Below are 17,252 nucleotides of genomic sequence, written 5' to 3' on the forward strand. Positions count from 1 at the left end.
GTTGCAAATTCAGCCATCGGAGATAGCATGTCCTACAGAAAGCAGATCGAAGGGGCAACATGCGGCGGGCACGACATGCATGTTCCACATCCACGGAGGCAGCAACAGATCAGACGCGCTGTTTGCGGTGCTGATGAGCCGACTCGGAGCCGCCGCCGCCGCGGACCGCTCGGGGTGGCGTGCCCTGACAGGCACGCAGCCCTCAGGCCGGCGGGCGCCATCAGCCCCGCTGCCGGCGGTGCGTGCTGCTCTGCGGCGTCCGCGCACGCCCGGCGTGCAGCCAGCTCCGTGTCGGAGGGCCGCCGGCGCGTGCAGTGCTGTTTGTGTTTGGACGAGGCAGGCATCTGCCGGGTGCTGGTTCGGTGGCCTCTGATGACGTTTGCCGTGGCGCTTTCAAGCAGTTCGCGCCTCCCACAACCCGGAAAACACCACCACACGCGGTCAGGAACCAGGTTTCCTTGTCACCCCGGCGCAATATGCCGCACACCTCAGGTTTCTGGTCAGAATAGGAGTTCAAGTAGGCTGACATTGTAAGTTGCTGTGTGCATCTGCGAGGTACATTATATATATACATATATATATATATATATATATATATATATATATATATATATATATACATGAATAACGCAATGCTCATGGCCTTATTCGTCATAGAATAACCTGGAGAACGGAAAAATAAACCGGAACAATATCTAGTTTCGATAAACACGTGTAGCCGAATCATCAATACATCTATCTCTCAATTCTCCTGGTTATTCTACGACGAATAAGGCTATTAGTCTTTTGCTGGAGTCGTGTATGTTTTGGTCACATTGTCTCGCCGTAGCGAATGTATGACCAGCGTGGCAGCAGCTGCACCAGCTCTCCTCAAACCATCCAAGCTTCAGCATTTCCTGAACGATGCTCCATCCAGCAGCTTAACTGCGCCAACCATTCACAGCGCTCGCCACCCCTTTACGCGGGGGCGGACACTCGACAACTGCACCAGCAGACCTCAAACTATCTTCGGTTCTTCATTTCTCTACCAGATGCTGCCTATGTTCATTGTAATTCCGGTGCGCCGATCCACAGCGGAGTACAAATGACCTCGCCTGCTGACCTGCCGCCGCAACATCGAAGTGGCGCCCAAGTGCCTTCTCTCCGTCCAGACTGCACAATTCAGCCGCCTCGGAGAAAACAGCGCACTATTGCGACCCGGATATATTAGTGAAGAATATACGCGCACATTACCCCTCGCACCACGATCACCGCCACGCCGCACCCCGAACCAAGAACGGAGCAATAGCAGCGAATCGCAACGGACTCTTGAAAAACGCATTGTAGCCTTTAAACACACCCGCTGACCACATCTCATCCCCTTCCAGCGCTCCGACCACCGCGGGTGGGACGGCGACACACTTGTGGTGACGGTGCGGAGCGCGTGGCGCCATCGAGCAGCCGTTCGCCGAGCGGCAGTGGTCCTTAAAGAGCGGCTTCTACCTCTGATACAAGCGCGGAATGTTGGCCCCCCGGGGCCACCGCCGCCAGTCTCGTTTCATTCCTGTACGCGGGTGTCAGTCAGACCCCCAGTAAAAGGTCCACATCCCTGCCCCGGCCGTCTTTCTTCCCGGCACGAAGCGAACGTTCACGCTGTACAGCTTAAATCACCGCGGCTGCCGACGGGAAAATAATCTTTCGCAGCCACGTACTCACATAGCGACGGAAGCAGTAATCATTGCACAGAGTTCAAGCTAGTAATCGGAGCGGGGCTTGAAGCATTGCTCCACACGCACGGACCCAAAGCACGTCCATACAGTGCGCCACTGGCCCTGCACCAGCACCGTCGGCGCCTGGGGCCCACTCCGTCCGCAGCAAGGCCGGGTCATCGCCCACTCCCACCTGCCCATTACACGAGACCGTGATCCTCGCCTCGAGGTCAGAGGGCGCAGGATCGCAGGCATGGACGGGTCCCGTCTCGAGCAGCGGCGGCCCGTCCCGGCGGGCTCGGACGGCCGTGCGAGAGCGGCGGCGGCGGGGCCGACTTGGCTGGGGGGGGACGGTGATGACGCTGGCGGGGCGGCTACTACAACGGCACTGGTGGCAGGAACCGAGGGGAGCGGACAGAGGACTAGCGTAAGGACAGCTGATGGGAGGAGTACTGCGGGAATCTGAGGAAGGCTGCGGGAGCTCGGAGTCACTCTATACTCGTCACAGCGGATCCAGCGGATCCAGCGGCACCAGCGACTCCGAAGGCTCCGGCGGCTCCGGCGGAACCAGCGAATCTAGCGACTCCGGAAGATCCAGTGGTTCCGGCGGCCCCAGCGACCGGCGGCCCCAGCGACTCCGGCGGCCCCAGCGGCTCCGGCGGCCCCAGCGGCTCCAGTGGCTCCGGCAGGCTCCGGCGGCCCCAGCGGCTCCAGCGGCTCCGGGGGCCGTTCCCGACGACCGGCAGGCCACCGCCAACACCAGACCCCCGCTTAGTCGAACGAGATGAGGGCGGGTGCGTCCGGTGTAGGGCCCGGACCCATCTGACCCTGCTCATCCTGAGGTCCCATCTGGCTGGGGTGGCCCTGGGGTGCCCATCTGGCCGGGATGGCCCTGAGGTCCCGCCTGGCCGGGATGGCCCTGGGGTCCCATCTGACTGGGGTGGCCTTGGGGTCCCATTTGTCCTGGGTGGCCACCTGCGGGTCCCATCTGATTCGGGTGACCCTGCGGTCCCATCTGGCCTTGGTGCCCGCCCTGAGGTGCCATCTGACTCGGATGTCCCTGGGGAGCCATCTGACTATTGTGACCCTGGGGACCCATCTGACCTTGGTGTCCACCCTGGGGGCCCATCTGCACCTGAGACCCCGGTCCCATCTGACCGGGCTGCTGCATGGCGTGAGGTCCCGGTGGGCCCTGAGAATGCTGACCTTGGGGCCCACCCATCGGGCCCTGCATGGGACCCATCTGACCCTGACTCGGTCCGCCCTGCTCAGGTCCCATGGGTCCGTGACTCGGGCCCTGGTCGCTGCCCTGTGGGTAGCCATGAGGTGCCATTCCTGCCGGCAGACAACGCATGTCACCGGTAACGACAATCACGTTCGTGCAACAAAACCCGCATTCACGACGGATCACACTAAAGCTATAATGCCGATGACATTTCTTAGCTGTACGGTTGAGCACCACGGGATTAATTTAATTTTTATGATTACAGGATCAACGTGCATAATAAGCCGCCGCGAAAGATGAAAAAGCAAAAACACTTCGATGATGCATGGACGTTCCATTTGTCCGTTACGCCTTTTTCACAACATAGGAAAGCCCCAGACACTCTGTGCCGGGCAGTACATTTGACCTGTTCGCACGTCCTCACCAAGGTCCCAGAGCTATTCCTGCCCACGGAGTGTGGCGGCAGAGAGGGAGGGAAAAGAAGAAAGGGCTAGGGGGGGGGGGGGGGGGGGCTCACCGTAGTCGGGGCCGGGCGGCGGACCGGGCAGCGCGGCCGACACCGACTGCATGTTGAAGGCCGAGTACGGCGGCGGCTGGTAGCCGCCGGTCGGCGGCGGCGGCCCGTACCCCTCGGCGGCGGTGGCAGCGCCGTACCCCTCCGGCGGGGGGCCGTACCCCTCGGCCGGGGCACCGTACCCCTCCGGCGGGGGGCCGTACCCCTCGGCCGGGGCGCCGTACCCCTCCGGCGGGCCGTACCCTGTGGGTGGGCGGCGGGTGCAGGTCAGAACGGGCCCACAGCCGGCAGGCAGCGGAGGGACGAGCATGACAGTGAACTCCAGCAGGGCGTGGGAAGACCGGCGCTCGGATGCATAACTGAGTGAAGACCTCGGACAACGCCGACTGACTCACATACATACATGAACACACGACTTTAAGGCGGAACCCTCCGGGCGCACCGGTCATCCATGCAACTGTCATTACACCATGACCTTTGCACCTTTTAGATGAACAAAATACACGCATTTAAGGCAAAATCCCCCTGGAGCATCGGCCTTCCATGCCATTGCAGTTGCACCATGACTTTTGCGCTCTTCCGAAGAACGATGAAATTTCGATAAAATTCCAACGAAATTCCTAATTCGATGCCATTTGCACGTACGGAGCCTAATCTGCCCGCACGCCATCTGCAGTAGGCCCTTTCTGCCTGTCAATATGTCTAAGCCGCCAGCCGCTCCCACGTCGTGCACGGAGGGCCCGGGAGCCCCAGCAGGCACGCCTGCGGTCACCGACACACTCCACCCCAGCTCGGCTCCTCCAGCAGCTCAGACAGGAGGCTCGGCTCCTCCAGCAGCCGATGACACTGTGCGCCGACACCCTCTCAGACAGGAGGCTCGGCTCCTCCAGCAGCCGACGGCACTGTACGCCGACACCCTCCCAGACAGGAGGCTCGGCTCCTCCAGCAGCCGAGGGCACTGTGCGCCGACACCCTCTCAGACAGGAGGCTCGGCTCCACCAGCAGCCGATGCCACTGTGGACCAACACCCTCTCAGACAGGAAGCTCGGCTCCTCCAGCAGCCGAGGGCACTGTGCGCCGACACCCTCTCAGACAGGCGTGCATGAGCGCAGGGGCGGCGTCACTAACCTGGCGCCACCTGGGCACCCCACGGCGCCGCCGGCGGCTGCGGCTGGTACGGGTTGGACCACATGTACTGCTGCTCGTGACGCCGCGCCATCTCCCGCTCCTGCTCCTGCATCCTCTGGAGCGCCAGCTGGCGCTGGTACTGCCGGGGGACGGAGGGCGGGTGTGACGCGGGGCGGCGGCGGGGGCGCGCCAGGGACGCGGGAGCCGCCACAACGCAGCGCGCCACGGAACGCCGCCGCGGAAGCCGACAGAAACTCCACTGGGGCGGGAAGTAGTCCAGCCGAGTGAAAACGTGCAGGGTTTTGGATGGATCACAGTACTCCAGCTGTTGACTCAGAGACTGTGACACAGACGTCAAGTACCCTCCATGGAAACACCGCGGTCACGTGACCTGTGAACGGATATCACGTGACATGCATGCTCCGGACGCCGAAGTCAGCAGCAAATGCTTGTTTGGCGTTTCAAAGTTTGAAATAGCCTTTCCAGTGCCTGTAACCCTGACCTTCGACGACCGACGATGGCTGAAGGTCACAATAACACACACCCTCACGTCCTCAACAGCATCGCGTCCCGCGTCCGGCCGCCACCAGCCGCGCTGCCGCCCGGCCGCCTACCTGCAGGTACTCCTGCTTCTTCTTGCGCATGATCTCCAGCTTCTGCATCATCTGCATCTGACGGTGGCGCTGCGCCTCCTCCGCCTCGCGCCGCAGCCGGTCGCGGTGCTCCTCGCGTAGGGCGTCCAGGGCGGCGCGAGCGTCCCGCGCCTGGGCCAGCTGGTCCTGCAGGCCCTCGTAGTGCACTGCCGGCGGGCGGGGACTGGCGTCAGGCGCGCTGCTTGGCCAAGACGCGACCGCCTTCTGCTCTTTAGAGCGGCACGTAGCCCACGGCGTTCCCAGCATAGGAACCGTGCTGCGAACACCGTGGGTCACGTGCTTTTCTACGTGTCGTGGGCTACGCCGTGAGCTGCTTTTCCATACAAGTCCACGGAGCTCGCAGTGGATTCGTATAGAAAAGCATGAGGCTCAGGCTGTGCACGGGAGCGTACGTCCCGGCACGGTCGCCGACGGACGGCGCGGCGGCGGCAGACTCCCGCTGACCGACCAGGCAGACTGAGGCCGCCGCAGCCGCCCACGCCCCGTCGGCCTCTCACCGCGCTGGTCGTCCTGCAGCTGGATGTTCTGCAGCAGCTGGGAGTGCATGGCCGTCACGTTCATGAAGAGCGTCTGCACCGACGAGTCGTTGGCGATGGGCCGACCGCGGGACGAGTTGGACTTCATGCGGTTGACGAAGATCTCCAGCTGCGAGCAGATGGTGGCCACGAACTGGTCCAGCTGCTGGTCAGCTGCACCGTTCTGGAACGTCTGCGGCGCGGGGGCAGGGGGAGTCAGAAGCACGTGTAGACCGCGAGCGCAGATGTTCTGACAGGGGCTGAGATCAGCGATTTGACACGACCATGGGGTGGCATGCCCAAGTGGAAAGAAGTGCTCGGGTCGTGAGGGGACACGTCCAGGCCGTGAGGGACACGTCCTTCTTGAGGGGGACACATCCTTCGTAAAGAGGACACGTCCTGGCCGTTGACCCAGACCACAAACCAGACCAGCCGCATGCAGGCCTGACACGTGAAATCCTACCGGAGACGGCCCTTGGTCATGGTGCTGTGTCGGGATCATCACCGGCTTTACGGTGAAAACAACTGCTTTGAGGCGCTAAAGGCACAATGCGTTGAAAGTGCCTATGACATTAAAACGGCGGAATTTCCGGCAGAATATCAAAGTAGACGCATGCCAGCCATCAAACCGAGCAAGAGACACACTCGGCACGTTTCAGAACATGGTCCACATCGTTAAAATGTTTAAAGATGCTGCTCGTAAGTCACGCTCTACAATTCAACGCGTGCCAAGACTGCCGCCGTGAAACGGCAGGCGTCTCCGCCGTCAGCCCTTACCATCGCTGCGGGATACGGCGCTGCTGGAGACTGAGGATGGAGACTGAGGTCTAATGACTGTCCGCGCAGCTCAGTGATGGGCCCAACAATGGGCCGCGCCGAAGATAGCGGCTTATCTAATCAGATTCACAGGGATCTCGCCGTTGAATCGCACGCGTCACGATCGCGACAGGACTCCTCGCCAATAATGAAACATAACAGAGGAATCAGTACACGCCCGCCAGCCAGATGAGTCGTTCATGGCAGGGCGGTCCGGCAAGCTGACAGAACATACCGTTGGTAGGCAGATGAAGCTGCAAATAATGTTACGAATGTTCCGTTGATGCTGTGCCGCGAGCACAACCACTGTATTTCGTATTCACACTGCCGGCATCGTTCCTGGACTGCTCAACATTCTCTTGAGTCGGAATCAGAGTCCACTCAAGAGCGCGCGGCCGTTTTCTCAAGCCGGGGTGGAACCACTTCTAACTGTGGCCGTGACAGGTGTTTCTGTAGATGCCCTCTACTGTTCGGAGCCGACTTTTGAGTCGGTGTCAGTGGTTCCTCCGCGTACCCTTGTGACAACCACGTGATCTCATGGCCCGTGTGATAACCATCAGTACCGCGTCTCTCTGGCCGCGGTAGCATGGGCACGTCTCAGAACAAACGTACGCTATCTGTTTACCTGTTCAGTAAGGTAAGGGCGTATGAAGGCCGCCGGGGTCAGTAAGGACGTATGTACGTTACCTATCCATCCCATTATCCGGACAGTCTCATGCAAAGGTGTGTGCGTGAGCGCATGCGCCTCACCTCCACCGCGCCTGTCGGTACACTCAGCCACAGCGGGCGCGCGCACCCCACGCACCTGCGCGTCACCACCTCGTGCAGCGTCGCCGGCGGCACGCTCGGTGACAGCCGGGGCATGCGCGTACCTGCGTGACCACCTTGTAGGGCGCCTCGGCGACGGCGGGCGCCGTGGTGACCGGCGCCGAGACGGCCGGCGCCGACACGGAGGCGGCCGGGGCGGGCGCCGTGGGCGACTGCGGCGCCTCCTGGCGGGCCTCCCAGTAAGAGCGGTTGAGGTAGCGCGCCAGCTCCGGGTCGGCCTGCGGGTCGCGCTCGGACGGCGCCTCGCCGCGCTGAAACGGCGCGGCGACATCCGCTGTGGTGACGGCCGTCACGCGGGCGCTCGGCGGGCGGGTGCTCGCCGCTACAGCGCGGCGCGACACCGCACAGCCGCGGACGGCGACGGCCGGGACAGGGCCGCCGACGGCGCCTCCAGTGGTGCGCCAGGCATCCGCCAGAGCTTGACTGGGGAGGCGGGGGGGGGGGGGGTGGCGGCGACGACGCCCAGCACGAGACACCCTGCCGCTGGCCGTGCACTGGCCGCCCCATATGTCACCGGCACGGGGGATGATGCACCAGGACCCAGCTCGTGTCCCCATAAAAGCATCACGCTGCTCGCCGAGTGCAGTGTCGTTTTGGTCACGCCATGGCTTCGTTAGTCACACAGTGGCCGCCACGGGCAAATGCGTGCCCCCTCCCCCTACCGTACCGACGTCAGCACCCCACACAGCTTAACGCTGAGCCCGCGACGTCCGCCGGCAAGCACGGGCTCATGCGCCGTGGTCCCATCAGTGATAAGCACATGACACATGGGCTTCAAAGGCATGGGTTCACAGGCCGCGGGTTCACGGCACACTGTTTCACAGAGGTGGCTCCATGAACTCCACCGCGACCCGCTGAACACAGCGCGCAGCGGCCCGCGGGTGGAGGGGCGTGGGTCGGCCGGCGGCTGCTTACCTTCATGGCCGACTTGAGCGCGCCGCCCGCCGCGCCTGACGAGCTGGCCGGCGAGCTGCGGCCGCCGTACGAGCGGCCGGCACCCCGCGCCTTCTGCCAACGCACGACCGCTGGTCAGACGCCGGACCGCGGCCGGGGGCGGCGTCGCGCCCGGCCGCGCGGGCCACGCGCAGCGGCACGGGGCGGCGGCGCCGGACAGGAGACGCGCAAAACAGCTCCGCCTCGCCGTCGCTACTTTTATCAAAACGCTCCAATATGAGCGACGCGAAGGCGACTTTGCGGACAGGTGGCGCCCACGCTGCCGCCCAACGTTCAGTATGTGGGGCATTCAAATCAAATCCAAAACACATCCCCGGGTAATTTCATATCCAAAGGGACACACAGTGACTGCACAGTACCTAGAAATGGCACCATATTTAACAACAGACGGCTGGACGCATGGCTGGTGATGCAGTCAGCCCTCTAAAGACGCCACAACACTTGCATCCCACCAGACTTAAGAGAGCGCGTGCCCGTTACGTGCGGACACGGACCGGGAACAGCTGCCCGAAAGCAGGGTTACGGGGACGACCCACCAACAGCGCAGCCCGACCAGGCCAGAGTGACGGCATGACCAGCAGAGCAGAGCGGCCTCGGCAGGGTCTCCCCGCGGCGGAGCCCTGCGGGCCGGAGTACGGCCCGGTCTCCCCCGCGGTGAAGGCCCGCGGGCCGGGGCACGGCTCACCTCCTTGGCGGCGTCGGCCTCCGACTGGGAGATGGCCAGCGCCAGGTTCAGCTCCTCCTCCTCCTTCAGCTCCTCATCCGTCTTGCGCGGTGGCGGCGCCTGCCACCACGCCCCCAAGTCAACAGGGCAGTGGGTTTGGAGCCAAAGGTCATCACGTCCACGTCAACACGGCTAAAGTGAGCAAACCTGATAGGCATCATGCCTGGAGTCGTCAGGCATGTTGGCAATCAGCAGGTTGGCGGCTGTCCTGGGTTAAACGGATCGTCACTTTCGAAATCAGCAGGTGAATAGACCTGAATCCAACATGTTAGTCACAAGTCTGGAGGTCAGCAGGTTTGCCGACACGTTCACGATTCTGAAGTCAACAGGTCGAGCTCTGGGTGGAACATGCCGTCGGTTCTGAAGTCAGCAAATAATCGGCGCCAAAGTCAACACGATTTATATCAGCAGAACACGAGGTCTAACGGCCTCACGTCAACCGATCAACAGATCTGAGCTTAGCAGACCATTCAGAAACAGCTCGCCGGGTCAGAGCGCACCAGTGTTCCCCGCCGCGACTGAAGCGACGCCTAGCGCCGCTCCCACCGCTCCCACCTGCGACTGCTTGGAAAGCGGGCTAGCCAGGTACTCCGGAGGCAGGTCAGAGTCGGCGCCCGAGGACGACGACGACGGCTTGCCCTTCGGCGGCTGCCCGGCGGACGGTCTGAGGGAGAGCAAGAGCCTGCTACAAGCGGCCACTAAAACACAGCCCTCCGTCGTCAGCGACGCGTGAAACGGTTGACATGTCACCGGATTATCTACGCTTCATTAGGACCAATGGCCAATGACCACTATTGAAATACATACGCCTGCCTTGCCATGAACGTTTGCAACTGTCTACGACTGACGGCCCGCAGAAGCGGGTGACCTCTGACGGTCACCCTCCCCCTCGGCTGGCCCGCCAGGTCGCCACTGCGGTGCCGCCGCCCGCCGCGAGGCAGCGAGGCTCCGGCGACCGGTCCCACCTGTTGATCTGGTCGAAGCACGGGTCACAGACGCGCACGTCGCGCTCAATGCCGAACTTGGGGATGTTGGACGTCTTGCTGGAGCACTTGCCGCAGAACACCTGGCCGCAGGCGCGGCAGTGGTGCTGCGCAGAGGGAGGGAGAGACGAGTGAGGGATGCGCGTGCGGTGGCACCGAGCGGCAGGACCCGCCAGACCGGCCCCGACTTCAGCTGCGGCGGCCCAGTTTGCGGCCAGCGGGCGGTGCGAGTAGACCGACACACGCCCGACGATCGCGCTCCGGGGGAAAGCAGGCTCTTCGCAAGACTTCCGACTCCACGTTGCCACACAACACCTGACGCCGGGAACCGGCACAAACGATATGACGCTCGTGTTTGATGTGCCCCTAGTCCGCATGCATCTGGGGAATAGCAGTGCCTCCGTCCCATCCCTCCCCTCCCCTCCCGCGTTGCGGGAATAACTTCCCAGCCGTTTCAGGTAAGTCCACGCAGTTTTCAACCTTCCTCTAGCAGAATGACAAAGCTTGTTCATGGTCAGCGTTAAGATATAATCGGTGTAGCCTTGCATGTCTATCTTCCTGTTACATGCAGCAAGTTGCAGTTCCCGTTTGTGTTCTGGGTTGTCTTGATTTAGCTGGTACCTTTGACTGGTTAAACTCGTTAGCAGTGGTTATCGAATACGAGATCGCACCAGTCGACCAGCAGAGCTCATGTCAAATCACTGTTCAAGCATAAAAAGACAGATTTTAACAGCCGTTTTTATCACTACGCCGACATAGCTAGCACATCTCTACATCAGTGACAACTTCGTACAAGTTATTTAAACCGTAAGAGCAGATAACTAAGTCGAATGACCTGACCTTAACCCACTCCTTCCTTTGTCGACATGAGGGCACAATTACAAAAAAAAAACACAAACACGAAAACAACGAAAAACAAGACACTTGCAGTTTCATGTGGTGCCAGTCGCCAAGCTATACAACCAATTCGACGGGGCTGGAGCGCATTTAAGACTTACGAAAATGTTAATGACTGTTCGTTTTTAAAACATACGCGACGCAATTCGACGAGGTAAATATTTCAAATTGTCAATGGTCGACTGAGATTGAGCTGCCCTTTCAACTACTCTCTCAATCTTTCGACCCGACGGCTAGATCCAAAGACAGCAGGTTGGTACTCGCCAGGCGGTGACCGCTGGTGAAGCACCGCTGGTGGGGCCGCCACCCCGATGCTCGTCACCACCGCCTACTAACGGGCCGCATCACCAACCACATGGGTGCTAACCGCGCCACGATACAGGTCCGTCGGACCACGCTGCTCCGGTGAAGGTGGTGACGGCACCATCGGCCGCGGCGCCAGCCTGTACGGGCCGTACCTTTCTGGTGAAGGTGGTGAAGGCACCATCGGTCGCGGTGCCAGCCTGCACGGGCCGTACCTTTCTGATGAAGGTGGTGACGGCACCATCGGTCGCGGCGTCAGCCTGCACGGGCCGTACCTTTCTGGTGAAGGTGGTGACGGCACCATCGGTCGCGGCGCCAGCCTGCACGGGCCGTACCTTTCTGGTGAAGGTGGTGACGGCGCCATCGGTCGCGGCGCCAGCCTGCACGGGCCGTACCTTTCTGGTGAAGGTGGTGACGGCACTATCGGTCGCGGCGCCAGCCTGCACGGGCCATACCTTTCTGGGGAAGGTGGTGAAGGCGTCGCGGCAGCGGTGCCAGCCTGCACGGGCCGTACCTTTCGGGTGAAGGTGGTGAAGGCGTCGCGGCAGCGGTTGCAGACCTCGCCATCGGCCCACTCCGGCGCCGTCTCGGCCGAGAACATGGCCTCGGACACCCGCAGCGCCGGAAACTTGAACCCCTCCTGGCGCATGCCGTTGACCGTGTCCTGCGGCGGCGGCGGCGGCGTCAGTCTAGGGGAGTGGAAGCCATCGCTTCGGCTCGACTCGACCGGGGGAGGCTGTTCACGCCCCGGCGCCGGGTGTCCTGACGGGATCCCCGGCCACACCCCTCTCGTTCGAAAACGGAGAACGCGCGGATACGGCACCGCTACTCTAGACGAAGCAAACTGTGGCACCTCTAGACACGCCGCTGGAACGATGTTAGCTTGCGATGTCGCCGGGGGCACACTCCTCGCGTGCAGCCATTCCCGCTCAGAACACAGCGCTGAAGACACCCGCAGAGCTCGCCGTGATGCCCGGCAGATGCCGACACAACAAAGAACATTGCACAACACAGCCCTCATACGGAAAGCGTGCACAACAACGGCCCACTCCCTGCACGACCCAGAGAGGAACATAACACAATGGCGCCGGGGATAGCGGTTAATGTGACGCACTGGCAATGCCCGCGTGGCATAACACGGCGGTGGCATCTCAAACACGGCCCGCCGAGACACCTCCCCATAACCATACAGCAAAACAGCAAACATAAACAGCAAACATAAACAGCAAACATAATGGTACTAAAACAAAGGGATGGCACCTCAGTGCTCAACGTGCCAGCTCCTCAATCCTCACACGACCAACAGCAGAATCACAACATTCCGTGCACACCTCAGCGGCCCGCCGTTACGTTTCCCACAGCCCCAGCTCGGCAGCTCGAGTCCCACAGCGCACAGCCCAACACTGACACTGTAGACAGGCCGCGCCGTGGCACCTCCCAGTCTCCACACCCACACGGGCACGTGCGCAGAGTGGGGCCGACCGCGCACGGCACAGCCCGCGCAAGCACAGCGCCGCCGCCGCCTCACGCGGCTGGGCAGAGCGAGAGAGCGGCCCCCACACGCTCCGGCAGGGAAGCCCCACGTGCACCGGGCCGCGTCTAACCGACCCCGGCGGCAGCGGGAGGCGAGGGCATTATGCTTACGAAGCCCTAGTGACGTCATGACAGAAACGGCCGCACGTCAGTCAGGACATGAGTCACAGTCTGGTGTGTTGGCGATACCACCGCCACAGTTGCTTGAAGCGAGTCATCATAGTGCGAGATCCGTTCCACGGCATGACTAGAGCATGGAGCATGCCAATAATAGAGCATATAATAGAGCATGCCAATCTGGTGTGTTTGCGTCTAACCGACCCCGGCGGCAGCGGGAGGCGAGGGGCATTATGCTTACGAAGCCCTAGTGACGTCATGACAGAAACGGCCGCACGTCACAGTCAGGACATGAGTCAACAATCTGGTGTGTTTGCGATACCACCGGCACAGTTGCTTGAAGCGAGTCATCATAGTGCGAGAACCGTTCCACGGCATGACTAGAGCATGGAGCATGCCAATAATAGAGCATATAATAGAGCATGCCAATCTGGTGTGTTTGCGTCTAACCGACCCCGCGGCAGCGGAGGCGAGGGCATTATGCTTACGAAGCCCTAGTGACGTCATGACAGAAACGGCCGCACGTCACAGTCAGGACATGAGTCACAATCTGGTGTGTTTGCGATACCACCGGCACAGTTGCTTGAAGCGAGTCATCATAGTGCGAGATCCGTTCCACGGCATGACTAGAGCATGGCATGACATGGCGTGAATGAAGTCAGGCATAGCCTACAGAAGTCCCATTCTAAGAAACAGACAGTTCATTCGCCTTCACCAGTAAATCTGTTGCGCGACCTGTACAGAAAACTCCAGCGGCTATTCAAACACAAACACGGTGGTCCGTGTCAGACCCTGCCGGTGTCGTAAACGGGGCTAACGTAAACAAGCGGATTAAAGCTCTGGACAGCCTCATCCATGTAATCATGAACTCCAAAGGCCAATATATAATTTGCATGTCCCTTGATGCGCTTCAGGCACTCAGTCCTTACCGTTTTTATAGTCTATCATCGACGGTAAAATGCAATGCCAAGAAGCCCAGTCTCATTACAGACTGAAACAGTTGAACCGCAAAGTCACAACTCAGGACATTTACCATCTCAGGTCGTGAACAGAGGTTTATGAATTTGGTTTTGGCGGTCAAAATTTCCAAAAGATTCTCCAGACTTGACCCGCTCAGTCGCTTCAGGCACAGCCAAATCCGTCCGAAGATGTCATCGTTGACGCTGCATACCAGATGGCAAAGTCATCCACAAACAGGGATCGACTTATGGTGGGTAGCAGACATTCAGCTGTATCATCTATCAACAGAGCAAAAAGACTTGCACTAAGCACGTTCCCTTGAGAAAAACCGTTCTCTGGTCGCAGCGGTCCGACAATATACCACCCAATGGAACCCCGAAAAATCTGTAACAAGTGTTGAATGAAGTGTTAGATAGCCGTAAGGACGAAACGTGTGCACCCTGGGAAGAAGGCGGTATCGTGGAAGCGGTACGTTGCCAGGCGGTATCGTACGCCCGCTCCAGATCAACGACTAGCGACCGGATAGTCTTCGTTTGGGAGTGTCCTATGGCTGTATCCAAACCCGTTACGATGCCGACAGAGCATCGGCTGTTTCAAAACCTGCCATGGGCATTCGAAACACGTCTGTGAGTCTTAAGATACCACATTAGACAGCTGTTGACCCTTCTCTGAAGTAGTCCGCTCATGGACGAAGCCCAGGAAATCGGACAGTAATGAAATGGGTCGGAAGTGGAACCATCCTTTCCTGGTTTCACACTTGGGATTATGACTACCTCCCATCATAAGCCCAGGGAGTAATAACCTATCGATGCAAAGTCGAATGGCTCAAACAGTTGCTTCCAAGGATTCCTTTTTCAGTCGGTTCAATAGGTCCCATGTGGGACGGGGTGCGAGCATCACCGCTTAGCTCACCTGCACGGCGCGGTACTTGGTCGACTGACGGAATACGTGCGCCCAGGTCTGCAGCAGCTCCAGCAGCTTCTCCTTGACGATGTCGGGCGCCTTCACCGCCAGCTCTCGCATCTCCAGCATGAAAGGGAACTGACCCACCTGGCGGAAGCGAGCGGCCACCAGGTCACAACCCCGTCCGCCGTGTGCTAAAGAGGTGCTCTTCGGCATGTACGGCCCAGCCACGCCCGGAAGGTAACACCAACGACGCACCACTGGGCCCGCACGCAGGGGCAGGCCGCCTCCACGCACGGCGCCGACGTCAACGCATCCGACTCAAAACAAGCGGACGAGCGTGAGAAATGTTAAGACTCTGCCACTGGCAGGACATGATACTCAGCACTAACCACATTGAATTTCAGTACCATACTGAATATGATACTGGTGCTGAATTTTTGGTACCAGCGCCGACCAACTTTGACTGGCCTAACCCACAGCTGCAGCATTGGGGGCTTTGTCAGCATGGGAAACACCAAAAAACAATGTTGCACAGGTAACCCACATTGCCGCATGTTAGCAGGACTAATGGCAGCCAGGCCATGAGCTGGCAGTGGCCATGCCTGCCACCTAAGGCAGCCAGACCCACCAGCCATCCTGCCCTGCACTGACTGACCCACCTCATCATGGACTGGTGCACCACAGTTCTTCATCATGGCCTCCAGCACACAGAGGGCATACACGGCCACATGCGGATTCTCATGATAGAGCTTCTTCTTGACAGCCAGCACAGCATACTTGGCTCTGGCAATAATGGTGAATACTGTTACTGTCACCTAGATGGGGTACATGAAGACTGCAGGGATTAGGCGAATGAAATTAGTGGGGTCTAAATGGTATGGTCGCAATGCTCCTTACCAGCTGCAGCAAGAATACTCTTGTAAATGTCTGAGACTTCATTGCTATGCATGAGGTGCCAAGTCACACACAACAAAGCTGGACAAATATGGTTCAATATATTTGCCTTGCTGGAGTGTTGCTTCTTATTCAGTTGGGGGAGGGGGCTCCAGCCCCACTTCCAACTGAGTTAAAGTGATTCAAAAAGGCTTCAGCCCTTCTCCCAACTGAGATAAAAAAGACGATTGAATAAGCAGAGAATCAAAAAAGGAAGAAGAAAGAACAAATCACTGCAAAACATGTGCCAAATATGGTGAACACCCATTTGATGGTAAATTTTTGGGGCACATTTCATGTTTGTGGGTTCCGCCCCCCCCACCCCACTCACTCTTCAAAACTATGCTCTTGTTTCCTTGCATAAATATATCACAACTATGCAGGACACTGATCTCGCACTATGAAATTCCCGGCAGGTCTCCCTGAAGCACATGTTGCAGCACATGAAGCACATGAAGCACAAGCACATGGTCATGAGTGCAAAGGAGCAGTGACTCACTGCACATCACCCTGTCGGATGGTGTCACAGATGGCCAGGTTGGCTGACCAGTCAGGCTCCAGCAGCAGGTGGCTGGTGGCTTTCTCTGCAATATACAAGGCAGAACACCTTGCAATGCCGAGGCAGCTATCATATTTAACTCTTGACAATTGACCCTGCTTGAATTACTTGGCAACCCCTGCTATGCCTAGCACATAAAGTGCAACAGGTATTTTACAACCAATTTATCACCACTGCTTTGTCCTGCATGAGCCCATGTTTAGGCCACTATTGCACTACATCTGCAAACAGTCAACAAGTGGTACAAGGTGCTGACTTCAAAATGCTACCTGTGTGTTGTCCAGATCAAAAAATGCATGAAACATATCTAGCATGGCAGCGACATCCATACAACTGAAGAGCGAGTAAATATAACAGCCTTAAGTTTGATGCAGGCTTGTCACTAGTTTTATGATATAAACACAATACTTCAACAAATTCTGATGTTAAGGTTTTCAATGAGGAACAGTTTTTTCCAATTTTAAAATTCAGTGCAGTTTGGCATTGCCTCAGTTAAATGCATGCATGCTCCAGGTGCAGCACAAAGACATCAAAAAGCATTTGACACAGTAGACAAATTATTGGAAGTTTGATATGATGCAGAGGTGACGGCTTATTAAAAACCTACTTGGGACTAATGCATAGCATGACAGAAAACTATCACACTTAACAATAGTACAGCCAATAAAATGGTTCGTGAACCTACCCAAGAGCTTATCAAAGGTTGCCGATGATGATCTCAACATCCTCGCTTAGCTCAGTCGGCTCCTGTACTGCAGCACTATACGTAAGCACGTTTTTCGTAAGCGGCCTCAACAGGCAAGGAATCGTTAAATCTGAAAGTATGATTTAGAAAGACACCGACAGGCCCCTTAACATCAAAATTCGCCACCTAACCACAACATCAAACGCAGTGACCCAAACCCCGCAATACCACACGACCATCGCCATATCCCATGCGTAGCGATGCATAAAGACAACCCATGTATATCTTTAGATTTCGCTCTCTCTATATTTCGTTCATTAAACAAAATAGG

The 17,252-nt window shown here is 58.6% G+C and overlaps 1 protein-coding gene across 1 annotated transcript; it reads right to left on the reverse strand.

The window, feature by feature from the left end:
* Window positions 1-3,542: 3,542 nt before the first annotated feature.
* Window positions 3,543-17,141, reverse strand: Hrs (Hepatocyte growth factor regulated tyrosine kinase substrate; the record flags this gene model as incomplete). The annotated part of the gene is made up of 13 exons (XM_037217889.1): window positions 16,922-17,141; window positions 16,177-16,261; window positions 15,404-15,527; window positions 14,751-14,888; window positions 11,743-11,892; window positions 10,011-10,135; window positions 9,601-9,709; window positions 9,007-9,105; window positions 7,412-7,615; window positions 5,706-5,916; window positions 5,170-5,354; window positions 4,556-4,694; window positions 3,543-3,670 (listed from the first exon to the last, which is right to left on the reverse strand). Coding segments are annotated over exons 1-13 (1,737 nt in total), but the record flags the coding sequence as incomplete, so codon positions are not given.
* Window positions 17,142-17,252: the final 111 nt, after the last annotated feature.

This window comes from Pollicipes pollicipes, unplaced genomic scaffold, assembly GCF_011947565.3.
Source record: "Pollicipes pollicipes isolate AB1234 unplaced genomic scaffold, Ppol_2.1 Scaffold_4219;HRSCAF=4965_pilon_pilon_pilon, whole genome shotgun sequence".
Lineage (NCBI taxonomy): Eukaryota > Metazoa > Arthropoda > Thecostraca > Pollicipedomorpha > Pollicipedidae > Pollicipes > Pollicipes pollicipes.